Below are 27,182 nucleotides of genomic sequence, written 5' to 3' on the forward strand. Positions count from 1 at the left end.
TCTGTATCAGGGACTACCCTGGTGGTTCAGTGGTTAAGACTCTGAGCTTCCAATGCAGAGGGCATGGGTTCAATCCCTGGTCCGGGGCTAAGTTCCCACATACTGAGTGGTGTGGCCAAAAAATATTTGTTTTATCAATACTAGTAAGTATGGCTGGAGAAGGCAATGGCACCCCACGCCAGTACTCTTGCCTGGAAAATCCCATGGATGGAGGAGCCTGGTAGGCTGCAGTCCATGGGGTCACTGAGGGTTGGACACGAATGAGAGACTTCACTTTCACTTTTCACTTTCATGCATTGGAGAAGGAAATGGCAACCCACTCCAGTGTTCTTGCCTGGAGAATCCCAGGGATGGGGTCACACAGAGTCAGACACAACTGACGCGACTTAGCAGCAGCAGTAAGTATGGCAATGCTGAACACTCTCTAACTTACTGCCATTCTCTTAATATTTGATTCAAAAACGATTTCCTCAGTTAACGGAAATGCACTGTGTAAAGGACTTCAAATTGTCTATATAAACTAAGCACAGGACATTTTTTCCTCATAATTCTTGGTGAACTGTGAATTATGCCTTTACAGTAACAAATTAATTAAGCAAAATGACTTAGTAAACAATGAGATTATCTGGAGGTAGCCCACTTTCAAATTTTTATTGACCCAGACTAAATTTCTACTTTATTAGGCTGACATCAAGATCTCAACATTTTTGACCATGGCACAAACTGGCAGCATTTTCTTCAAAGCTGAAATAATTACCATCACGCCAAAAGGAAAATCAGAATTGTCAAGTTTTAAAAAGTCTTGTTCAGCCTTGAATTTAACCTGTGCTCTGAGATGTTACAGCAATCTAACTCCAATAGGGAGAAAGTCAGCATGTGGAAGCCGAACAATCTCTTAATTTCTCATCTTTAATTTGCCTTTCAAATTATTCTTTTGTAATTAACTGTAAGATGTTAATCTAAGTATAGAAAAGCAGAAAGACCTTTACGAAAAGCACTAAAATCATGATGTCAATAAACTGGCAACCATCAGAGGACAGAAGAAAAGCCTCAGGTCTGGTAAAGAATAGTGACCCCAAACTTTTTTGTCAAATTTCAAAATCTACAGCAGATAAACCACTGACTTAACAAAATGTGGGTTATTTTTGAAAATATGTTTTTATATAACATTACGATACTGAGGGGTAGGATGCAGGGAGCTGTGCCTAAGAAAAGAAAACTGCATGTAGGCATCAGACTTGCACATATAAATCCAAGACTTTGCCTCTGCTCAGTAGTTTCTATAAAAATCCTTTCTAGGAGACATTCAGCTTAGACCTTCCTTCCCAGCTCTTCCTAACGTAAAATAACAAAGCTGTATCACAATATTTTCCTTTCAATGCTATTTCACTTACGCTCAGCAAACGAATCCATTGTCATAAATAAACTTTGATTGGAACACAGCGATGCTCATTCATTTATATACTGTCTACAGCTGCTTTCCTGTTATGAAAGTAAGGCTGACTAGTAGTGACAGGCCATATGGCTTGCAAGTCTAAAATATTTAGTATCTGGACCTTAAGAAAAAAAGTCTGCTGATCCCTACTGAGAGATAAGGAGGAAGAATAAAAGAGAACTTTTTAAAAGCCTCCAAAAAACGCACTCCTTATGAAGTGCTGTGGCCTCTTATTGTTGTTAGAACAAGAACTCACAGGGAAGCAAATAAAGGCAGTAAATACAGAATTCTCGATAAGCTACTGAGAGAGTGATGGTTGAAAAGAAAATTCGCTGAAGGTTCTAACTCAACAACCTTTCAGAAGTTGAAGCAGTTGAAGCAGTCCTCTTCAGAATTTTTCTTTCAAAAAGGCATATTATTTAGATTCACTTTAAGTCACCAATCCAATAATTTGAAATTTATTTTTCCATAAATCACTGAGATTATCTCAGCATAGTCTGTTGATATAGTATTAAGTGCTAAAGTTAACAATGACAATAATTAAAAGCAGAATGGATCACCATAGTGTTAATACAAAACTTCCTTTATAAGTGTTCTTAATACAGAGTATAAAACATTTTACATTTTGTGTCCATTTTTACTAAATTTTATTGCTCTTATAACAGATCTATAAGAGGGTATTCAAGTATCTTTAAAAAAAAATCTAACCTAAAATATAATCAATCCACCAAAAACTAGTAGTCTTTCCACTAAGCTACACCATTTCTCAGTCTTCTACAAACTTACCGAAACAGATCCAAGTTACTATACTTCTCAAACCCAGGTTTAAAGAAGGATGCAATAAACTTCCGCAAAAATGGAAGAAGATTATCTCCTCGATTCTATTTTTAAAAGAGGGAGGAGAGATATACATTAGGCTTACAATGTCTAATTAAAATCTTTCAAGGGAGGAAAAGCCCCACCATCAACATCACCCCTAAAATAATTAGTAGATTAGGTTTTTTGAGTAGGTGGAGGTAGAGATGATTTTTGTATTTTGATCTTCAAACTGAATTAACCAATAAACGGCTTAACATCCAATATACCACAAACAAATTTCATTCACCAATTTCACCAATTAGCCACTAAGCTCTATTACATGTTTGGCTCTGTGCTAGGTGAGGAGTAGGGGAGCTCTCTTCCCTCTAGGAATTCTTAGTATAGAATATAAAGTAGCCATAAGCAAATTCACAATGTGATACAATGGCTGAACTATGGATGGAGTATTCTGGAAGAAAGAGAAGGAATACCTAATACAGTTTGCAAAGGGCAGACAATCAGTAAAACATGCCGGAGAGCCTGATGCCTGAAACATCTTAAAGGACAAATGAATGTGAAACAAAAACATCATATTTAAGAATTATGAAAAACAAAGAATTTTTTCTTTTCTTTTTTTTTACCTGTAAGATGAAGAATTTGCATGTATGATAAAAAACTTCTGCATTCTGAGGATTTTTTTCAAATGCAGTAAGCCACACTGCCCTGGCTTTGTCATGCTGATTCATTTTCAAATATAAAGCAGCAAGGGATTCCAACAACTGGCAGTTCATGGGACATGATTCCAATAAACATTTACAAAGCTCCACTGCAGCCTCATACCTTCACAAGAAAAACACACATCTTAACACATGAAAAACTGATTTTTAATATGAGGTTAACTGCTTGTCAATTAAGTTTTACCTCTCAAGAAGCTGGTGCAGAACAATCATGTTTGTGTAAAGTGGGACACAGGTCTCTACTCTTTCCTCAACAGTAAGGCTCTCATCTGTGCAAGCTTTCACCGCATCTACCCAAAAACATGAATCAAATACAAAATGAATTTTTATTCTTTTGTTTGACCATATGTTATTCACCTTTATTAAGCTCAAGGCTTTCACCTAAAGGAGATATTTCAGATTATCTCCAAACTCCTAAAACTGTTCTCTTATCCTCACTTTCCTGTTAAGAATAAAACATCCATTATTAGCTCTTGCATCTAAATATATATCTTTGCATTTATACTAGATTCCAAAAAAACTGTATCAAGAAAATTAAAGAATCAATTACCTTTTCATCTTTCTCTCACCTGCTTCAAGAGGACTTGTTCTGCTAATCTACAGTCATTTAAATATATCCCCCTAAACTTGATTTTCTTTTTCCCCAGTTTTCTGTCATGGTTAACACTTTCCCTATCTTTTTTTGAAACTTCTTTTCTTTTTGTAAATTATGAAAGTATGGTAACACATTTACAGGACAACTGGAAAATACAGAACAGAGTTACATATAGTTCTATATACTATAATTTTTTAAGTTATTAAGATTTTTAGGAGCTTCAATATCAAACTCTCAAAAACTAACAGAATGAATATAAAGGCAAATAGAAGGATACAGTAGACCTGAAAAGCACTATGAACCAAGTCAACATAATTAAGATTTATACAATTCTTCTTTCAGAACACCTTTCCCTTTATAAAGAGTCCTTTACTTGATCTGCTTCTTAGAGAATAGTCCTCCATTGTTTCACTCTGCACCACTGTCACCATTTCCTTCCTGCCCAATAGTGATATGACTTCTCAGATTTGCTAGGTTAAACTTAGAAGATTTGCTAAGCTAAACTACTCAGATTTGCTAAGTGAAAGCCACTCTGAAATAGCACTTGTGAAGTTAGCTTTTAAGTATCCTATCTAAACAAATCTATCTTTATATTAGCATATGATAATGTTCTTCTTCTTAATTTCTGCTTGCTTCTGCTTCTAAGAGATTGTTTGTATTTTTTTCTTGGTCTCATTCAACTATTAAATAACTTACTGTGGGAGCACATTAAAAACTGCAAAATACTAATACAATAATTTCTATGTTGATAACTTTCAAATCCATTTCTCTCCATTAACTGTCCATTTAAGGTATACTTCCTTGTCTCCTTCTAGCAACAAGTATTTCTACTTGGGTGACCAATTATCAGTCACACCAATTATCATTCACACTCTTACTGGCAGTCTTTCCAATTCACCAATTTTCTATTAGCATACTTTCCTTTTCCTGGACTCAAAACCCTGAAATCATCTTTGACTATTTTCTCTCTTCTTCCCTGATATTTAATCTGTCTCTTAGATATCTCCAATAAATATTCTTTCCCAGGTTACTTTCTTTAATGCCTCAGTTATGGCGACTGGCTTCTGGTTGGTTTTACTACCTTTGGTATAATTTCTCTCCAGCACATTCTTTCTTTCTTAAAGATTCTCTATTGCCATCAAACCTACTACACAAACTTCTTGAAAACCTAGTATCATTCCACATATCTAGTTTAATTCCTACTATTCTTTATCACAAAAGTCTCCCTTTGATTGGAGAAGGAAATGGCAAGCCACTCCGGTATTCTTGCCTGGGAAATACCATGGACAGAGGGACCCTAGCAGGCTGAAGTCCATAGGATTGCAAAAGAGTCAGACACGACTTAGCAACTAAACATCACAACTCATTTTGATAAGGACTCTTCTGTCTTCTAATTTCTCTTTAAATACATTGCACCAATTCTTATCTACTTGTTGCTTTTTGTTTACTTACTTCCCCTAATAGGAATGCCCTTCTTTTACTTTTTTCTTCCCTAGTTTATTCAATGAACATTTACTAAGCACTCAGCCAGACATTACAGGCCCTTGAGAAACAGAAATAAAACAGGGTCCCAGCTTCGAGAATGAGGTTCACTGTGTCAGTCACATCATAATCCAGCTTCAAAGTGCAGCTCCAAATCCTAACTGTTCTATGAAGACATACTTGATCGTGCCAACCTGCAGTAACCTCTTCCCTTTAGGTTTATGGCCTGCACCATGTAATTCTCTAAATCACAGATCCCAGCCTCTATTCTAAGCACAGAATTCATGTTTGGGAACACATGTAAGAATTAAAGATTTTAAAATTAAATAAATAAATAAAAGATATCAATACACAGATTTGATGAAAAAAATGAAAAAAAAATAGACTATACGCTGAGACAGTTATACTTCTCTTATGTTGATTGATGTTATATGTATAGATTTTATCTTCTGACTAGCCTATATACTTCTTATTAGAACGGACCAGACTTTATATTTCAAAGCAGATACCTTGGTTAGTAAAGAGAGGAATCAAACTCAACTGACCGAGGGAGAAAATACTAACTACTTGAAAAAATAAGGTATTATCTTTTAACTTTCACATTGATAGATTGCTTTACAAAATTTACTTGGTTCTGTGACTCATTCAACTCATTAAACCTACGTAAACATGCTGTATTATTTACATGCTTAGCTGAAACCCTTTGCCGTAGTCAGAAAACCTATGTAATGTAGTAGAGTTCCTGGTTTTCACCCATGACCATGCTCACTTTATCTGATTTAATCTTTAAAGCATTTATATAATAAAACTACAGGGGCTTCGCTGGTAGTCAAGTGGTTAAGAATCTGCCTTGCAATGGAAGGGACACCAGTTTGATCCCTGTTTCAGGAAGATGCCATATGCAGCAGGAGCAACTAAACCTAGGTGCCACCACTACTGAAGCCCACACACCTCAAGAAAGAGTAGCCCCCACTCACTGCAACTAGAGAAAAGCCTGCGTGCAGCAACAAAGACCCACCACAGCCAAAAATAAAGATAAATAAATCTTTAAAAAAAATAAGCTACAATTTGCAATACATAAATTTTTCACTTTATTATGAAGAATCATAGTAAGCAATAAGCTGATGTTCTAAATAATTTATAAACGTTTATACTTACCTTCAAATACTGCAAACAACATGTCAGGATTAGTCTTTACGTCTTGAACTGCTTGCCACGGCATTACAAATGGTTCTATGTTAACAATTCTTGAAGGGTTGGCATTAGATGGGTCATAAAATTTTGAAGGAAGAATGTTGAATTCAATAAGATGTATGTAGGCCAGCCATGCCAAACATCGATCACTTGTTTTAAGGTATTCAGCTACTATTCCATCATTAGCCAATTTCAATGCATTCTAGGTAAAATGGAAAAATAATCGGAAGGTGTTTTTAAAAATATTCCTAATAAGATTCAACTGCAAAGTCAAAGAAGATTAGAAGTGTTTTATTTCTTTGGCATGATTCTTAAACAGCTAAGTCCAATTTTTGACAGTCACCAATTTTTTAAATGAAAAAACTCTTTAGAGATCAGTAACAGATTAGCATAATTTTCACTATACTAAGGTTTATGACATAATTAATGAAAAGGTTAAATTTATCTATATAGTTAAAGTGTCTTAACCTTCAGAATCTAGTAAGAATAAAAATGACAAACAAAAAAGCCCACCACACCCATATGGAAGGTTTTCACTATGGACTAATCTCCTTAATGGTGTGAATCCCCAGAATATTGAAGTTTATTCTGGTGGGTACTCAACAAGTATTATCTTCATTTAAACCTCATAAATATTCTAAAGAGTGTTCTAAAGATTTTATCCCTACTAAATAAGCAAAGGAGGAAATAGTCACAAACTTGCCCAGATTCACACAACTTACTAAAAAGTGGCGAAGATTTAGAATGTCATTAAATGCTGTAATAAATGCTTACCTGTAAAATTGCAAGTGCACTTTGGCATCTTCCAGTAAATATGTGCAGCTGAACTCTAAACAAAAGAGCCTCTAAAAGTTGAAAGGACAGAGTATCTGATGCTTCCCTCTTGGCTGCTCCCATGAGAAACTCCACCATTCTCTCACATACGTAATCTTTTTCTTCAAAGGTGCTTTCCAGGTGCAGAAACTATCCAAAGGGATTTCATATGATTAGTCCTACTTCATAAGAATATCTAATACTCAAGATTTTTCACATTTCACTAAGAAAATGTCATACATTAAAAATTCAATTTCTGCAAAAAGGATAATTAAAAATATGTATAAACACATCTTCCAGTACTAAGTTGGATAGTGGAATCAGATGACAACTAAAACAACAGAGATATACAGTTAGAATTATCATTGAAGCCATTTCACCTTTGATTGAAATCAATAGATAGATGGCAGCAAGACCACAATGGATCTTCAAAAGCTCATGTGTTTATGACCACATACAATTTGCACTGCTCAGGTGTGTGACTGTATAAAAATTTCAAGAATAACATTCATATAAGAAATATGTGACAAAATAACTGCAAGAATTAGGAAGTCCTTTAAAGACCAAACAACTTCAGGAAAAACATTACACACTGTAACTTGAGTTGATCAACAGCATTAATTTTTATATAAAGCTTCAGGTTAAACTCAAGCATTTCTCACTGTCTGAATCCGTTCAGTGAGTTGGGGGAATAAGAAAGTGGCGTGTTCATTCACTAAAGATGTCATGTCATCCAACTCTGTCTGTTCTGAACTCCAGTTAGCAAGTAAATGACAGATCTGACAGCCATAGTGAAAGCTTATCTGGGTCTAATAATTCCTGAGTTCAGCTAGTAAAACTTCACATATCAATGACTATTTACAAGCGGATTAATTATAATTTTAAACATAGGTAGGCAACATCCCATTTTCTCAGAGAATGAGGAAAAACTTTGTCACCAAATCTTTTTAATTTGGCAAGGTTCAATATTAGTATGATTTACAGATTATTTTCATAAGTAATGAGAACATAATAAAAAGACCAAAATGTTTTCTGGCCTTCATGAAAATGTTACACAAGCATAAAAAGTTTTTCTAAATTATTCTCAGATACTTAGCAAAAATTCACTTAATTTGTCCAAAATAAAATTGCTTATGAATAGGTAAGTGTGAAATGCTTTAAAATGTTTATCTTTTTTCATTACCAACAAAGTAAACAACAACAACATAAAAACACCTCTTCACTAAATACTGTTTTCTTTTTTAGTTTAAATTAATCTGGACCCAGAGAAGTGGTTTTAAGGTTACTGGACAGTGAAAGTAAGCTTATTATTATATCTGTATGCAGACAAAACATATAATCTATGAAGTTATACATCAGTATTTAAGATGGCCTGAAGAATTATTTGATAATGCACACACACACACACACCACTTTATTGTTTCTACTCACAGTCCAAAAACTTTGATAATCAGGCGCATATTCAACAGCTGTTTCACACATTTCCTGCACCTCCTCCTTGGTTCCTCTTTTTGAGAACAATCTGAGATAATGGCACCAAATTTCTGGATTGTCTTTGTTGTTTTCCAAAGCTCGAGCCAGAACATTTAAAGCAGAATCCAAAGACTCTGAACACAGCCTACATATTTGAAAGAAAAGGAGGAGCATCTTTTTTAATGCCTGAAAATACTTTTTAAATCACTGTAGTCTAATAAGTCAACTTTTAAATTCCATTTTCTATTAGAACCTACCAAGAAGCTAGAATTATCTATGATAAAGAGAAGTAGATTAAAATTTTATATCACATTTGTCCAAAAAATGTCCTGATTTTCCCATAAAGCCAACAATTCCTTTTTAAGTGCATGTTCAATGTGCATTTACCAGATAAAAATACGGTGTTGTAAAACCACTAGATCATCAACTTCAAATGTGCTTTCTGTCCATATTCAGCAATATCTCATGATTTACAGTGGCCTGGGAATGAGAAACAATTCTCAAGGCCAGCTACTACCAGCACAAAATAATCAAGGCTTTCAATATAATAGTTCTTTTCAACAGTCAAGGGCTTGCTGTCTCTTGGAGAAGAAAACTGTCTCTCATGATCCTGTTCATAAAACAATGTACAGTTTTTGGGCCTTCATTCAGTAAATGAGTCAGAAGAGAAAACACTTTAACTTATCCCATTAACATGAAAAGGACACATAAAGCAAGTTAAAAAGCACCATATTCAGGTATGTGTGATGTACTAGCATTTTGTAGTGCTACCTTAAAAAAGTTTTTAGATAAAGCAGCCTTAAAAAAAAAAAAAACCTATTATAATTCCAAAATTATAGCAATAAATATTACTCCTGGTCATAAAAGATTATTTCTGCAACCCTATCAATAAGTAGGAGTCAGAAAACATAATTATGTAATAGGAGTTGTCATTTTTGAGATAAATTAATATTTATCTTATGTGAATATACATAATGTAACACTGACACAGAAACTCAGTCCACCAGAATTTAGAGGTTCTTAGACAACCTTTAAATCTCTAAATGATAATTAACATAAAATTTAACCTGTTACACTGTGACTTTATCAAAATTTTATTAAGAGACCATGACTAGCTGATTTATTAAAAAATGCAATGATTAATTCTTGGACTGCTCAGAATTTACTGTTTTAACTGATACTACTTTGAAGTGGCCTACTTAAGTTAAAGATTGTAGCTAAATTATTACCCATACACTGAGCCATGCACATAACTCAAGATGTAACCTTAAACTTTTTCTAACAGCTTTTACACAATTAAGGACTTTTCGCTTTGTCAAAAAACAAAGGCTCCACTGATACTAGGAGGGAAACCTGATTACCAGAGATGAAATAAACCTCAAACATAAAAATATAAAAGTGCAACAGCTTACACAAAGATTAGAAGGAGACCTACCCCTCATTTTGGTTCAAGTACTTGTATGCAAGCTTGAGCCAAAGTTGTACATGAGAAGGATTTTCTAGCACACTTGCTTCTAAATTCGCAATGTCATCAGTCTCACTGGTAAAGTATCTGACATCATCCGGAGTGACAACTGTATCCAGAGCTGGAACATTTATTCGGTTCTCTGGCTGGAAAGCTATAAGGAAAAGTAAGTTAGCCTCATAATTTCTCTAATCCACAGATCTAAGGAGCACATCTTCTAATCTACAAATAGTATATAATTACGAAAACCTGACATTATAATGTAAGATGTGCTTGACAGTAAAGCACTCATTCATACATTACTTTGTTCACTCATTTAATTAATTCATTCTGTGAGCCTACTGTATGTCAGAAAACACAGACTCAAAGATTAAACAAAATAGGATGCCTGTTCTCAAGAAGGACACAGGCCAGGCAGTAGTTCTCAAATGGGAGCAGTCTCCCCACTCAAGTAGGTTTAGCAATATTTAAAGCCTTCACATTTACCAAAGGGTGATCCTTGCACTTACTGAACATGGGTCATGGAACAACATTCTTGCAACATAAGGGGTAGTCTTGCATAAGGAAGAACTAATTGCCTTAAACACCAACCAGCATCACTGCTTTTTAAAAATGAAAAACTTTTAAAAGCTAGTAGATTATACCAAGGGGCTTCCTAGGTGGAGCTAGTGGTAAAGAACCCGCCTGCCAATGCAGGAGATGCAGGAAACACAGGTTCGATCCCTGAGTCAGAAAGATCCCCTGGAGGAGGAAATGGCATCCCACTCTAGTATTCTTGCCTGGAGAATTCCATGGACAGAAGAGCCTGGCAGGCTATAGTCCATGGGGTCACAAAGAGCCAGACACAGCTGAACAATTGAGCGTGCATCCACAGATTATACCAAAAGATTAGCAAAGTGTTAGACAAAGAAATGACACCACAATTTCATGATTCTGGATCTTATATTACTTCTTACCATACTTAATTGGTCCTGTAGACTGTTCCTCATCACTACTGAAATTGTTCTCTGAAATAGGTTTTCTCCAAAACTTTGGCTTCCACTTTCTTTTATCTTTGTAGGTTGTAAATGGAGGTGCTAAAGTAGATAGAAGACTGTTAGTTAACAGAACTGGTCTTTTACAGTTCTGAAAAATAACTAAACAGTGCTCAAAAAGAGCTAAATTTATTCTATCATGTTACTCAGAAATGATAAATATATTTTTTATATAATGCCAAAAATTTGTTCTCATAAACTATAAGGTCCTTTGGTGTGAGAGAAAGATATATATACTCACTATGGCCTTTACTTTCATTGATATTGCTCACAAGGAGAACAGCCATCTGGTCCATTGACATTCGATCTTTGTTTACTCCAAAAAGTTTCTCAACATATTTTTCTGAAATTAGAGCAATGTTATCGTCATAAAAAGTATAAAAAACACAGATTACGGAGATGAGGCTAATTAAAGAGTATGAAGAAAAGAACAGTTTAAAAATTAAAGGTACTAGTCAAAACCATCTATGACTTCTAAAGGGCAAGGTCTACATTATCTCAACTAATACAGCAAACCCTACCATATCACGCACCCCAATTTGGGTTGAAAAAAAGTAAGCAACCTAAACAAGTGAAAATTAAGGTCCTTAATTAGGAATGATTAAACAGATTGTTTTGTCACAATCACTAAGAATTGTGATTATACTGAATTTAACAAATATCAATTTCCTTACTTCCAAAAGACTTATTTGGCACTACATCTGGGGAAAAGCTTAACAACATTTACACACAATGTCTGGCAGTAATCTACGCTTTCTACAATGTCAAACTGTATAAACTTCTTTTTTACTTCATTGTAGAATTTGAACCTACAGTCATCTCAACTTCCAATCCCCTCTATTTCTGAAAGGAATAAAAACAGAGACTTTTAAAATCATCAGTAAAAGTTCTAACCACCATGTTAACATACTCTTTTTAAACTGAAATAGTTAGATGAGCTCTGTGAAGAATTTCCTACAATAATGGAAGTGTGTCACATCTGCAGTCTTACTGGTAAGCCACTGACCACGAGACTAAGCTCAAGAGTGGCTACTAAGCACTTGAAATGTGGTTAGAGTGACTGAGAAAGTGAATTTTTGTTTTAGTGACTACTGTACTAGACAGAGCAGATCTAGATAAGGTGTCACAGATAACTATACTGAATTTTTATAGCTGTTTAAAGATATCAACAACTGAATATAAAACATTTAAATTGCCTAATTTCAATTTTCACTTGGGAAACAAGAGGTCTTTAAAACCTGCTGCAGCAGCAATTTCTTCATCAGTGCTTCCTTCTGAACAACCAATCAAAGACAGATTATATGACAGAACATCCTGGAATAGCTGTTTTCGGCTAAGTGTATAGTCTTGTGTATGCTGCCTAAAATAAAATAACAACACAGAAAAGATAATCATGCATACATATCAAAGCTAAATGACCAAGATTGGTTTTTAAATTATAAAATATTCACAAATAAAAACTACTCACCACTGACAATCATCATCATTACATGTTCCTGTTAAATCAAAACGGCAGAAACACTGATCCGGTTCGATCATATTACTATATGATACTGAGCTTAGGGGAAGTTTTTCCTTGGTTCGATAGTATGGACTAAATCTAAGAAAAGAGGCACATTATGATGCTCCATAAACAGTCCTCAGCAAATTTTAAACTTTTTCATTTTTTTCTTTCTCAATTGAAGTGTCTATGCTTTGAGTTTACTATTTATTTAATTACTGAATACTAAAATTAACTCTAGAAAACAACCAGAATATCAAGTCAAAAGGACATACTACTTCTACACTCAGGACATAAAATACCTGAAATAGAAAACAAAGAACAAAAATATCCTAGTGTTTTTAAAGTAGCGGTTTTTTTTTTTAACCACATAATAAAATGCTATATAACATTGGTATTTCTTCTACATATTACCAGCCACCAAAAAAAAAAAAAACAAAGAAAAAATCTATACTACCTGGTAGGTGCTTTGCAATTTTATGATTATATCATACCAATTTAACAGTTTCACATATTCTAATAAAACCATATCAATTTAACAGTTAAATAACTTCTAAAGAGTCTCAAAAAAAAACACAACCTGCCAAAGTTAATCATCTGAAAATGTCAAATCAATTTTATGAAAGCTAGCTAATGTATTCCTTAAAGTAACAGTATAATTAAAAAGCAAAATTAAAAATTCACGTAAGAATCTCTCTCAGTTACTTTTCCTAAAATCCTTAACAGATAGTAATTCCGAATTCTCCACAATTCCATCAGTAGCCAGAAATTAGTATTTGATAAGAATTAATAAACCCAAGTGTGAGTTAACTCTTAATTCCTGTTTGGTTCAAGTCCTACAACAAAGCACCTAAATCTTTTTATCTCCTAAAATGATGAGCTTGTTTTTTGAGTGATTGTGATTCAATTTTTTTCGCTGTCATCAAACATTAAAGATTAAGATATTATTCAGAACAAGGAGCAATCCTGAAACTCAAGCTTACTGAATCTTTTTTCTATACCTGTAAGATTTAAAAACTAGAAGGGGACTATGGTAGGGTCTAAATGGACATGGCTTCACTTCTGTTGTTTTACTCTGTGCTGTCACAAAATCCACATCCACAGAAATCTCCTGCAAAAGAAAACAGCAATTTCAAAAGGCAAATAAGGCTAGGGTGAATTCTAGATTTCATAAAGAATATGAAATGTTCGGTTACCTGACCATGCAAAACCTTGTCTGAAATGCCTGTGGTGGTTTTTAAAATCAGTTGTTTTAAGCTGTCAGCTTTTGAATATAATTTCTGCAATTCACCAATTTTTAACCCTAGAAAAAGTTCTGGTTTTTCTACTGTATTCTTAGTAGGTTTGTTTATACATTCTTTGTTAGGTGTATCGGTGTGCTTAAGGTTAGGTTTAGTAAAAGAATTGGATTCTAAGAAAGATCTTCTTCTTTCTCTGTTTGAACCAGACAGAATCTCATCGTCAACATCATTTTCTTCAGTGTCCAGACTTAATTTATCTTGAGTCAGGTCATGAAGTGAGGGTTGAGGTAAAGAAAATTCAGGTTCTTCTTCCACAAGTGGAGCAATATTTTGTTGTTCCTTTGCTTTTAGGGCCCTGGCTTCTTTTAGTTTCTGAATTTTCAGGGCATATTCATATTCTAGCTTTTGTAACCGTCTTTTTTCCATAGCAATTAGTTCTGCTGAATGCCTTCTTGGACTTGATATTGGAGAATTGTCCAGTCTCATCATTTTGTTTGGCTGGGGGGAAAATGATATCAATACTTCATATTGCTATGATTTTATAAACAATTTGTGTTAATTGTGCTATCCCAACAATGCCAACATTATAAAACTAAGTCAATAACAAGAATAAAACAGTTTAACAAAAGCCTCCAACAGATTTGCTAGTTAATTTGTGGTGTATAAAACACAAAAAATAAAAATAAAAAAATAAGCTTCCAAAAGTGTGGATGTCATTTAAAAACAAACCTTTAATCTTATTCTCTTTGAATATGCAGGGAAAAACCTTGAATTTTTCATGCATCTCTTACCCCCAAAAGAATTATTAAAACCTTCTCCTTTTCAAACATAAAATATTTCTACCAGCAACTTACTCCAAGGCGATCTTGTTCCAGTTTACGTTTTCCTATTTCTTTACTAGCCACTGCCTTTGCCCTAGCAAGTTCTTCTCCATACTTCAGAGTCAAAGCTTTCTTAATTGTAATGCGTTGTTGAACTCTGTGAATCTGAAATAAAGGGTAATTCTGAAAATGTAAATCTTAAGAGAGGCAATACCTTCTTAAACATAATAGCTCTAGGATATTCAACTGAAAATTAGAATGTGCTAACATTATGTCTCAATGAAGAACAATATATAGTTTATATATTTTGATGGCTTTGGTCTACGGGTTTATTAAAAATTTGGCCCATAAAAATGTGTAGTAAACATGAAACTACAATATTCGAATTAAAAAAGAACACTACCTGTTCCTGAAGCTTCTTCAGAAACATTCTGTTGACACTGAGAATTTTCTCTGTTGCCTGAAGCTGCTCTGTAAGTTTTGTAATTTTTGTTTCAGCATTTCGAACAGATTCTTTCTTCTTAGCTTCTTGCTGTACTAGATTCTTTAAAACAGATTCATCTTTCATCAAGAGAATCCTAATTGGGAAATAACAAAATTATTAATGTTTTTCTAAACTAGTGGACTAGCATCATCAGAATAAAAAACTTACAGAGTAATACCTCATTTTTAAAATTATGTTCATGATACAGAGAGGTTAAATATTTAAAAGGATAAATATTTTCATATTCATCTATCACAAAAGTACTCAGATACACACTGCTATATTTTATGAAAGCAACTAAGGGTTAATCTTTTCCTGGTTCCACCATTTGGTTTGTGGGATCTTAGTTCCACATCCACAGCAGATATTGAACCTGGGCCCTCAGGAATGAAAGCACAGAGTTCTAACCACTGGACCACCAGAGAATTTACAAGTCTGAGTAATGTGAATTATAGCTGAAAAGCTATCAACAGTAAATTTCAACACAGCCCTAAATAACTCCTAAAAAACCAGGACTTAAGACAGAAAATCCTCACACTGGTTTCATTTATAATGTTCCTAATAAACACACAAATAAACACCTAATAAACATAAATAAGCACATTTAATTAACTTACAAGTGTGAACATAAGAAGTATAAATCAGGACAGAAAGACCAATTTATGGATACAGATTTCCATCTTTTCAACTATTGAATATTATGCTAAAAAAAAAAAAGCATCTTTCCCAGAAAGATACCATATTTCAAACAGTCACAACAACTGACATCTAGAATGAATCATAAAGACAGAGGATAGTGATATGTAATGAAGAGGATGGGGAATAGAAAGAATTTTTTAAAATCTTTTCATTTGTTATGAAAGTTATTAAAGAAACAGAATCTAAACGAATTTATTTTAATTTCCTTTAAAATATATATACCATACCATTTCCTTAAAGATTTATGGTCACCACAGTATTTCATTTACAAGCCTTAATACGTCTTAGTATTACTGCATATAACACTCTGGATGCGTCTTAAGGTTATTGCATACCATGGTTTTTATAATAACACAATATTTGACTATGTGTCTTACTGAACACACTAAGTAATGACTTATTCCAAACAATTAAGTCTACCTTTAACAATAAAAATATGCTTCTAGTAAAGGTATTTCTAAAAACATGCCAGAGGTTTTAAAGAAAATTCCAAAACAAAGAGTTTCATTTTAGCAATGAATAGGCCATACATAAATCAGAAGAAAACTCTTTTGAAGTCTTGGTATTTTTGTTTAAATATTAATACTATTACTTTATGTACTGTAAATGGACAATTCCACAAAATGATAGCCTCTCTAGGTCTACCAAGTATGAAAGGATGAGTAATCATACAGTGTACTTATTACTGACACACAGCACAAAAATACATTCTTCTGATATAGAACATTTTGATACATGCAGTATAAACAGATAATGAGACTTACCTATGTTTTTTAAGCTTTGCTTCTGCATCTGTAACCTGCTTAGTAACCAATGCTATCCTGCCAATCCCGTCAATTTCTACATCAGAGTTTGCTGGGGATGATGAGCTTGTCTTCAGTTGATCTGATTTAATCAAACGCTGTTTCTCACGACTAAAATAATCAATAAAGGTTGATAAATTATTCCCTGAAAAACTGAAATTATTTTTTAAAGGTGTATTCCTTTTCATAAAATAATGTAAAAATATTAAGTGACTAACACTGACTAATAACAATGATGACCAATATGCACGCAAAGCTGATGGTGTGGTTAGTTGGCATTTATCTATTTCTAGGCTGTCTGTATCTCAGTGCATTACTGACTGCATTCAAGTTTATAGATAATCATCTGGCTCCCCCTTCTGTGCAACTTATAAAAACATTAACTCTTCATCTTGGATAAAAACATCATTTGCATTTCCCAATGCCAATAAACTCTATCCAGATTAAGTGTTGCAAACAGCACACACCTTTAAAGCAAACTACATAAAATGCTGCTTACTTGGCAATCTCTTCCTTTAATAATCGATACTCAATCTTCTTTTCTTCAGGCAGAGCTTCAGGTGTTCGCATGGGATCATTCTCTTTTTCAGATTTTGGAGGTACTTTCGGTTTCGAAGCTTGCTAGAAAACATTTGAAGTCAACCATATCAAAAACTTTCACAACCCCAACTTAGATCTATATTTTAGATTATCCAGTACACATATATTTAGAAATAAATACCTTCGTCATTATTTTCTATTCCTTTCAAAAAAAAAAACAATGCTGGCCTTTAACCACCAATTAACTGTACAATCCACTAAGCAGTAAAGACCTATAGTTTAAAAATAACCGAACTATTTCATGTCTAAACAAACGCTGCTATTACAAATAGGGACAAAAGCTGTACTTAGATCACACACTTCAGTAAAACTATTTTCTGGTAATATAACACAACTGCAAACCAATAAATTTCCTTAGTACAGAGGACAATTATCCACACTATTTTACTATTTTGAAAGAAGGATTAGTCTGGAGACAAAAGGGGTTTTTAAATAGTTAAATCTATCTAAATTTATACACACTTCATTATATAAACTCAATAATACAAGTACAAAAAATATTTTCATAAATTCAATATATTAAAAAAATCTAAACCTCCAAAGTCTAGTTTTTAGGAAAAATAAGCAAATTTTAGTAATTGTCAATAAATCTTTCCATCTTTCATTACTGCACTTAATTACCTCAGCAGTTCGTCTTGCTTCTTTAATCATAGACTCCAATCCACCAAAAACACTATTAGTTGACTTGGATGCCTCTCCATCAGATTCACTATCATCGGAATCATTTAGTGTTACGACCACTGATTTATGCTTTGGAAGCTGCAAAGCCAATATATTTGTTATTCTTGACAACAAATGTATCATTACCCTTTTCTTAGCTCTACCACAATTAGCTTCACAACACTGAACAAGTCACTTTATCTCTATGAATTTAAATTCATAAAAATAATAGGTTTCAAGCAGACAGTCTATGGTTCCTTCTGTTTATATTGCGTTACTTGACCAACTTTGTCCCACTCTACAGATACACAAAAACATAAAAGATTCTAAATTTTACTGATATACCAAAAACTTAAAATAGTCTACATTCTATATACTAAAATGAAATATTCTAGATACTACTATCATCATCTTTTTCATTAAGTTTTATTTTAACCAACTTTCTATAAAGAAACATAACGCAATCTAGACTAACTTTTCAAAGTCAGAGAAAAAATAGTAATTCCACATTATTACTAATAAAACTTTATGGCTTTCATGTGTATATAGAGGACATTCAGAGGATATGTTTACATAACAGAGGCAAGATTTCAACTTGGCTTTGCTTCATTTATTTTATGCACGCATGCATACTAAGTCGCTTCAGTCGTCTCCGACTCTGTGCGACCCCATGGACAGTAGCCCACCAGGCTCCTCTGTCCACGGGATTCTCTAGGCAAGACTACTGGAGTGGGTTGTCATTTCCTTCTCCACATTTATTTCAGTCATTAGAAAACAAAGTAGGAAGAAACTGTCATTTCAAGCTCTTTAACAGTGAAAAACATTACAAATTCTTCCATTATAGTACAGTCATTAACTGAAAAAATATGAGCAAAGATAGATAAAACAATATATATATATATATATATATATATATAATTTACTAAAACTGACTCTAGAATAGATGAAAAATCTAAAAGGACCGATTTATAGAAAACAAAAGTTGAGGAAATGGCAGGGCAAAGAATACCCCTCAGATGAAAATAATGCTTTCCCAAAAATATTATCATAAACTCCACCAGTTTTCAAGTGAAAAAGCTGCTCCCGTTTCACTATTAATAAATAAAAATAACTATGTTTGTATATAATAAACTAGAGGCAGGGAAAAGGACAGCAAAACTGCATAAACTTTCTCACAAGATATTTAAGTAAGAGTAGGGACTAATTATTTTGTTTTTACCGAGATCACAGTTCGTGGAAGACGAGGTCCTCTGTGAAACTTTGGGTTTTGTATCCTAGGCTGAGACACTGTATTAATACTGACTATGGACAGATTGCTTCTTGGCATAGGCTGTGAATTGTTTAGAACTGGAGGTGATGGTGGGTCACTATTACTGGATGTTTCCTAAAGAAGGAAGAGACAGATATGAAGCCATTTTAAATAAAATTCCTGTCATCTTTAAAGGTATTGAGCAAATTAGTTAACCAACTTATCCCTACTTTACTGAAAAGCCCAATAAATCCCAATCTAGCAGAGTAGTCCTACCTAAAACTAAGCTCAACAGCACCACCTAGAGGTTCAGGTAGCTAAATTACCTCTGGCTTGAAAGCTCTTTTATTCGCTAGAGATTTAAGTAGCTCTTCTCGAAGCAGCATTTCCTCCTCTTCTTCCTCATCTGCAAAAGGCGGCTTTGGAGGTTGTTCTGGATCTTCAGGTGGAAGAGGTGGTAAAGGTGGTAGAGGAGGTAGAGGGTCAAGAGAAACACACACGCCTTCCACATAAGGCTGGCTCAGAGGTGGTACAGACTAGCCAATTTTTTAAAAAAAGAAGAAATAATGATTACCACGTAAATTTTACTCATTCCAAGCATTTACTGCTATAGCAATATCAAATTAGAAAAAGGTAAACATCAGGTTATTACTTTACTTAAGAATAAGTGAACTAAGTATACTGGAAATCTCAAAACTAACCCAAATTCAATATTCAGCCAAGAAAAACTATAATTTTTACAAAAAGTTAAAATCCACTGTAATTTAATTTATGAACTTCATGATAGAGAAATCGAATTGTACAGGATCTCTCTCTCTAGATGACTACCTGAAAACAGATATTTAAGTAAAAATTAAAAATTAGGAACCAAAGGGATTCTGGATGGGAACAGTCTTGAGTATATCAAGAATTAAATGTGAGAAATCACCACCACTATCCTCATAAAATCCTTGTGAAATGGCTTCTTAGAGAGCATCTGTAAAGATAGTTAATTTTACCCAAATCCCTGCATTTGCACACATTTTTGCTCCAAAGACCTTCTAATATTTCTCTTGGCACTTAAAACGATTCAAGGAAGGAAGAAAAATGTTTCTCTCTCACTCTCTACTCTAATATTCCCCTCATCTTAAACCTCCCAGGAAGACACCAGGTGTCTGCCTAGCACCTGTAAAACAGCAAAGTTCCTACTAACCATTAAGAGAGAACCAGTGTGAGCTCCAGGTTCTCTCAATCTAGAGAAAACTTACAAATCACTTTGTGATTCCCCCACTTCCTTTTTTCAACAGGGGACTGGCAGTTCTTTCCAAAGTAGGTTGAAAAGAAATTAACTTTTAACTAGTCAATGCTTTTCCTTTACTGAATTTTCAAATTAAAAACAACTATATAATCAAAAGATGAAAAACAAAAAAGCTTCTAGAAGCACCTTCAGTTCAATCTCTCAGTTGTGTCTGACTCTTTGCGACCCCATGAACTGCAGCACGCCAGGCCTCCCTGTCCATCACCAACTCCTGGAGTTCACTCAAACTCACACTTAAATCCCAATTACCCTCTAAAAAAATCCAAATAGATAATTCTTATTCTGCTTAAGAATACATTTTCTGAGGAGCAAACATAAAGAAGGAAAATGGTAAATATTGAAAGAAAGTCCAACATGAAACTAAAAATTAGCTATGAAAAAATCTACCAGATCAATAGCCTGCCATTAACTAATATACCATAGATTTCATAGCTATTAATTCTGGCAAGCAGACTTTATGCTCTCAAACCTAACTATTAACTACATTCCAGCTTTTCAAAACAAGTTAGAAAAGACACAAGGCAACAAAACTTTCTTAGAAATCATACCAATCCTCACTTACAGAAACCTGAGGTGGTGGAGGCAAAGAAATAGATGGTGCTGGAGAAAAATACCCCAATGAACATTCAGAGAAGAATGGTGGTTGCACTGGTGAAGGAGCTGTTAAAAAAATTTTTATAGGCGTTTAATAACATATATTCAACAGGAATATATTAAATTTATAATATTTTTGAAGATATACAACTACATCTAAGTACAAGTGAGACTGTATTAATCTCCAATAAAATACTTAACCTTCATGAGACTACCTCTGCCTATTTATAGTTAGTCTTATATCACTATAAAGTTAGCCATCCACTTAAGCTGATATTTAGCCCCTCGAAAACTTTTCTATCTTGTTCTACTTTTCACCTACTTGTTGTAAAAGGGAATAAAGCAGGAAAGGCTTTTATTACTTATGGGAAAAAAAACATACTTTTTAAGAAATAATAAAACAAAAAATTCCCCTGAATCTCTCAAAGTATCAAAACCAAAGGAAAACAGTGATGTGACTCCATTCCTCCCTTAATGTGAAGAATAGTGAGGAAATGGAGTATCTAAATCGAAGAGAAAGCAAAAAGAACTGGGAATGAAAATAATTACCTATTGCATTTAATCATTAAAGTATACATTTTTTTCCAGATTTAGTAATTTTGAAATAGTTACTGATGCATCTCAGTTAAATTGTTAGCATTTTTTCCTTGGTAGCAGATAAAAATAACTGCTTATTTTACCTTCAGTGGTTTCTTTAGACTCACTGAAATCTGACAGATTTGAAGATTACTCTTGCTACCTCTAAACCATGTAACCTTTAGGAGAACTTAATATTTCTTCTTTACCCCAGTTGTCTTTCAAGTCAATATAAGTATTAACCACATGACTTACATGGAGCTGATTTGTGACCCAAATGATGCCATTTGATTATATTTTTTTATATTATTTTTTTAACAAAATTCTTCTAAAGGGTAAATCATAAAATTATTATAGAGTAATAATAATGTCAATATTTGAGAACTACAATGAATCATTTTCAAGAACTTAGAAATAATTAAAGGCTGACCAAAAAGAATTATGACATGAAAATACAAGATTATTAAATGTGAACCTAAACATTATAACCTGAAAATGAGCTTTTGCTAAACATTATCAAATCATATAGATTCTGCCTTCTCTCTAGACACACTAAAGGAGAATTCTAGTTTCATTAGGTCTCACAATACAACCACTGGAAGAAAAACACTAATCATATGACCTTGCAAGTAAGTATTCTAGTTTCTAGAACGCTAACGGCATTTTGTTGTCTGCCCCATTCTTATGTGTTTTAATTAGTAAGAGGATAGGTCCCTCACAGTCCATTACTCCTGAAAACCAACTAAGTCAAGTCTCTTAACTCTCAAGGATGGCCACATCCTAAACTGTGCACTCTGACTGAGGTATAGCCCTAACAGTTATAATCAGCTGATCCTAAGGCACCACTAGTATCACTTTCCATCTCTCTATTCCTACAAAGTATCATCAGCAAAAGGAGAAAAGAAGCCTGAACAAAAGAAAGATTTCTTTTTTTGACTAAAATGAAGAATGCCTTAGACATAAAGATACTTAAAAATAAAGAAAGATTTGTTCGTTTGTTTTTTAAAGCAGTGTTCTCACCTTTCCCCCAATATTCACTTCTTAGATCAAACAGTTAACAGCAGAATACTGCCTTTTTTATTAAAATACTATACAGGAAGAAATACTAGAAAATAAAGATTAATACTACAGTTTGAGGTTTGCTTTTGAAGTATTTAAACACTTTGGTTGTACAACCTACCAGCAAATTCATTATACATTTCTTTCAATGTTTTGGGTAGCTTCTTGACCATTTTCTACTTAATAACTGTGAATGTACAAATATTTTAAGTTTTAGCTCATACCTGGAGAATTGGTTTCACTATCTGTATCCATAGCAACTTCTTCATAGTTATCATATTGATAAATGCCTCCTCCACTATCAGTAGCTTGCTTATCTAAGGATCGTCTCAGGTCAGGATCTGAAGACTAATTATACAAGATTTATTTTTAGTTTCACAACATTTTCTATCTTAGTCTATTCTTAGGCTCGAAATTATAAAACAATTAATAGTTATCTTTTACATAGAACAGTATCAAAAATCATGATGATCCAGTTAGAACTATCACATCTGATTTGGGAAATTCAGTATACATGATAGGTACATTGTGGCTGACATTTTATAACTGTCAGACAGAAAATGAAGCTAGAAAGTACTACATGTACAGATGAAATCCCCCAGTGAGCTGAGCCACTAAATAATCAGCTATTCCTCTAGAAAGTAAGATGACACCAAGATCAGAAATACTAATGGCCTCCCTCTGCAAATTAAGAAATCAGATAAATGAATTCCAGTTTTATGTAATCAAGCTTTATTTAGAATATTGCCCGAATAATCCATTAACATTTCAGTTACGAATAAATTAATGATAACTGAAAACTAGAAACTCTTGGTCATATGCTTGTATGATGTTTTCTTTTTTTTCACTTCTTACAATCTCCACTCAGAGACAGTTTATAAGAATTTTAAAATTAGCAAAACCTATCCAAATGGATACAAATAATGTACAATACTTTTCTATAAAAAGATTTCATCAAAGTACTTTTCGGAAGCTCACAGTATGAATAGTTATAAATTCCTTACTTAAACAAATCTAACCCTTGACTCCCTACAATTAAAGAGCTCTTACTCTTTAATATCCCTCTATTCTTTAATATCAGTAATATTCTTGCAAGTATAGTCTCAAAGCTCAGAATTCTGAAATTTGTCACTACTAATAGCACCAGATCAATATTAAGTCTCCAGTTTACTTCCTGACACCAGCCATAAAAGGCAATGACTCATCCAGTCATTATCAATGACTTTTACATAATAAGGTTCACAAATGCTTGATGATTTAACTTTCTTATAAATAGTCCATATCGACTAACTATGATACATCTCTAATTCTACATTACTAAACAATGGGAAACTAAAAGGGAATAATAATTTTAAGAATAAGTCGTCACTGCAACTCAGGAACGCTTCTTTCTTCTAAATAGAAAAGGACACAAAAGCCAAAGAGAAGTTTTTCTAAACATAATTTTAGTCTATTTCTAGCATCTATAACTATAAAAACAATTCATTCTCAATTATAACCTACCTTCCCTTCTTCCCAAAGGAATTATTTATATATAATGAGCTCTATCAAACAAAAGAACTTAATACTTTTTCCTAGTTGACTGAATTTATGAGCTAATACAAGGATATTCAAATTTAGGTAATACTTTGATTTTGTATTTTTGAACTCTTACTTTACTCCTTGATCTCCTCTTTCCACCAACCAATTTCATAAATCGATTGTACTGTTCTTCCTGATTTGAGAGATCTCGAATTTTTCTGATTTCTTCTTCTCTTTTCCTTCTCTCTTCCTCTTCAGCTTGCTTACGCTGATCCTCTTCTTTCTGTCTTTCCTGTTCTTTTTGCTGTTGTAGTTTCTTCCACGCCTTTGTTTGCTGCTTCCTCAATGCTTGTTTAGCTGTAAAAAATATAGAAACATCAGCATCAGAGTTAGAATTTTCAAGAAGATAGAGAAAACAAAGCTCTAATAACTATCTTAATTATTAAGTCCTATTTATACAGGACTGTCCTTTATTCCCCAACTCAAAACTTTCTGAATTAAAATCTAGAAACTATACTGATATAGGAAATCAATTAAAAGAGTTTAATAGAAATCATCACCTGTAGTGCTAACTTTTTTGGCCGAATGTGTTTTTGTACTGGTTTTAACTTTTTGCTGTACAGTTTTCGTCTTAGTCAACTTTTCTTTACTTTCTTTCATCACCTGCTGTTCTTTCTGTTGCCATTTTTTACTGGCTGACTGAAGAGCCAAGAGACGAAGTTGCAGTTCAGATAACTCCTCTTCATCTTCACCAAGCTTCTTTAACAAAAGAAATAGTTGCCATTTAAAAAATCTACTATTTGACTTTAGATATATTACCAAGTCAAAGCTGCTATAAGATCACAATTTAAAGTTAATTTTAAGACAAATACTTAAATGGTAAATACAAATAAAATAAGGAAACTGAATAAGTTACCATAGCCCTATACGCTAATTCAGTTCCTATAATACAAACTGAAAATCAATCTGTAGAAGGTATATGTATATATGAGAAGGGTTAGAAGGGGAGGGTACAACTGATGAAAAAAAGTTTGAGATTGGAATTTAACTGCTTCCCAAACAAGAGTAGAAATCTGACAACAGTGAATGCAAGAAGAAATTAACCCAGGGGAGGTAATGACCAAAGAACAAAGTGGTTCCATAATCATGGGTGTTTACTAGCCTTACAAGTACTACACAGAACAGGTACAGAGAAATGTCAAGATTCAAATTTGCAAACTTTTAAAAATATATTTGATAACTCTTCAAATCAGTTTTGAAGGAAAAAATACATAAAGATTTGCTTATATTTCAGCATTCCATGTTCTAAAGGTACAGATATTTATCTGGTACTGACAATATTTTTAACACCCAAGACTTCTTCAGGGAAGCTAAAACAGGGAAACAGGTTAGGAATAAATGTTTGAGACCTTTTTTCTAATGGAAATAACCTTTATTTTTTCACTGTATTTTTTTTAGGTTAGTTTTAAAAATTATCTATTCTGTACATTTTAGCTAAAATGTAACAGAAAATGTCAGGCAACCTAAGCAAAAGTGTTAGACTGAAGTCCATGAGACTTTGGAGGGAGGGCAATAAGGGGGTCCTTTGGCATCCCCACTCCTTGAAGTTCAGCACAAAGCTGTGCATGTTTCTCCCTTATGTGTATAAATAGAAAAGGAGGGGAAACTAAAAAGAGGCAAAGACTCAAAAAAGTTAAGGCTCACTTATCTAGTAAGTGAACTGTAATTATACTTTTAAAATCAAATTAAATTATTTAATTCTTAAACATAAAACAGTAGAGTCTTATCCAGTGGTTTAACCTTCTACAGACTATCATAAACCCCTAACTGTACTACCATCACATATTTCGGCAGTTCAGTTGACCCAAACCAGGATATAGTTACTCTTTGCTTTCTTGGGAAATATATGTAAAAAATGAGCTGAAAAATTATCATGAGTCTTTTTTACTCTAAGCCATTTAAACATCAAATTCTACTGCTTGGTACTGAAGATCTAGAGTCATGCTATCCAAAAAAATGGAACCAGTAAGTCATGTGTGGCTATTTAACTAAATTTCAATGAAAACTTTAGTTTCGCAGCCACAGCAGTCACATTCCAAATACTTAATAGGCACATGTGGTTCATAGCTACCATACTGGAGTGTAGATACAGAACATTTCCATTATTATAGAAAATTCTATTGGCCAGTGCTGATCCAGAGTTTAACTAAAATAAAACTATCATTACTGTCCCACAGAGACTTAAACGTCTCTGATTATCTTTTGTTACTTGTCCTTTTGGAATGAAACAGACCGCTGATGCTGTCACTCAAAGCAGCTACTTGATCAGTAAGAAGAGTACTGAGGCTCATTCAAACTCCTTGCTCTGATATCTAATTCTTATAAAACTTTAAGCAAGTCAGTTAATCTACACATCTGAACTTTAGTTCTTCTGTAAGAGATAATGTCAACCTACCTTATAGAGTTATTGTTAGGATATTCAAAACCATATATACATATATGCATGCATGCCTGTGGGTATATCTGTTATTTTATCATCCTTAAATTCAAGACCATCTCTTTCCTAAAACTTCTAAGCTGTTTTCATCATTTCAATTTACTCATAGAAAGAAATTGAAATCTTAAAAGAAGAAACCGAAGATATTTCAGATATCTAATTCAGCAAACAAAAGGCTTGGCCCAGTGAATACTTATTAAATGTCAAACACAGTGCTTGATGCTCTTGCACTTTACCCTTCTGAACCTCACAACAATCCAGAGAACAGATGACATTAAACTCATTTTGTAGAAAGAAAACAGAGGCAAGCAAAGCCTAAGCAGCTAACACAAGATCACCCAGCTATTAAGAGGAACTAGAACTGGACACCAGGTCAAGGTGTAACTTCAAAGCTTTCTCACACAGCATAATCCTTCAAAATAAAGAAAAGAAAATGTCTGGAAGAAAATTAAAAGTTTCAAAAAACAAGCAGAAAGTTCATCTATAGATACATATAGCATTTCAATTAAATATGTTAATTAAATCCAGTGGAGATATTGATATTCCAAGATCTC

General features: G+C 33.5%; 1 protein-coding gene across 1 annotated transcript in view; it reads right to left on the minus strand.

Annotated features, from left to right (window-relative positions):
* Nucleotides 1–27,182, minus strand: part of ZFC3H1 (zinc finger C3H1-type containing) — a 50,120-nt gene that overhangs the window by 7,367 nt on the left and 15,571 nt on the right. Inside the window, exons 4-27 of the mRNA XM_052639999.1 lie at nt 24,692–24,890; nt 24,265–24,488; nt 22,835–22,958; nt 20,944–21,041; nt 19,411–19,620; nt 19,055–19,219; nt 17,797–17,934; nt 17,075–17,196; nt 16,537–16,686; nt 14,993–15,167; nt 14,623–14,754; nt 13,724–14,266; nt 13,529–13,638; nt 12,495–12,626; nt 12,265–12,386; nt 11,268–11,369; nt 10,949–11,068; nt 9,963–10,146; nt 8,486–8,672; nt 7,016–7,204; nt 6,206–6,443; nt 3,155–3,260; nt 2,875–3,073; nt 2,222–2,316 (exon numbers count right to left, since the gene is read on the minus strand). Of these exons, the coding sequence (XP_052495959.1) occupies nt 2,222–2,316; nt 2,875–3,073; nt 3,155–3,260; nt 6,206–6,443; nt 7,016–7,204; nt 8,486–8,672; nt 9,963–10,146; nt 10,949–11,068; nt 11,268–11,369; nt 12,265–12,386; nt 12,495–12,626; nt 13,529–13,638; nt 13,724–14,266; nt 14,623–14,754; nt 14,993–15,167; nt 16,537–16,686; nt 17,075–17,196; nt 17,797–17,934; nt 19,055–19,219; nt 19,411–19,620; nt 20,944–21,041; nt 22,835–22,958; nt 24,265–24,488; nt 24,692–24,890 (4,064 nt within the window). The remainder of the gene's footprint in view (nt 1–2,221; nt 2,317–2,874; nt 3,074–3,154; nt 3,261–6,205; nt 6,444–7,015; nt 7,205–8,485; nt 8,673–9,962; nt 10,147–10,948; nt 11,069–11,267; nt 11,370–12,264; nt 12,387–12,494; nt 12,627–13,528; nt 13,639–13,723; nt 14,267–14,622; nt 14,755–14,992; nt 15,168–16,536; nt 16,687–17,074; nt 17,197–17,796; nt 17,935–19,054; nt 19,220–19,410; nt 19,621–20,943; nt 21,042–22,834; nt 22,959–24,264; nt 24,489–24,691; nt 24,891–27,182) is intronic.

Source organism: Budorcas taxicolor, chromosome 5 (genome assembly GCF_023091745.1).
Source record: "Budorcas taxicolor isolate Tak-1 chromosome 5, Takin1.1, whole genome shotgun sequence".
NCBI lineage: Eukaryota > Metazoa > Chordata > Mammalia > Artiodactyla > Bovidae > Budorcas > Budorcas taxicolor.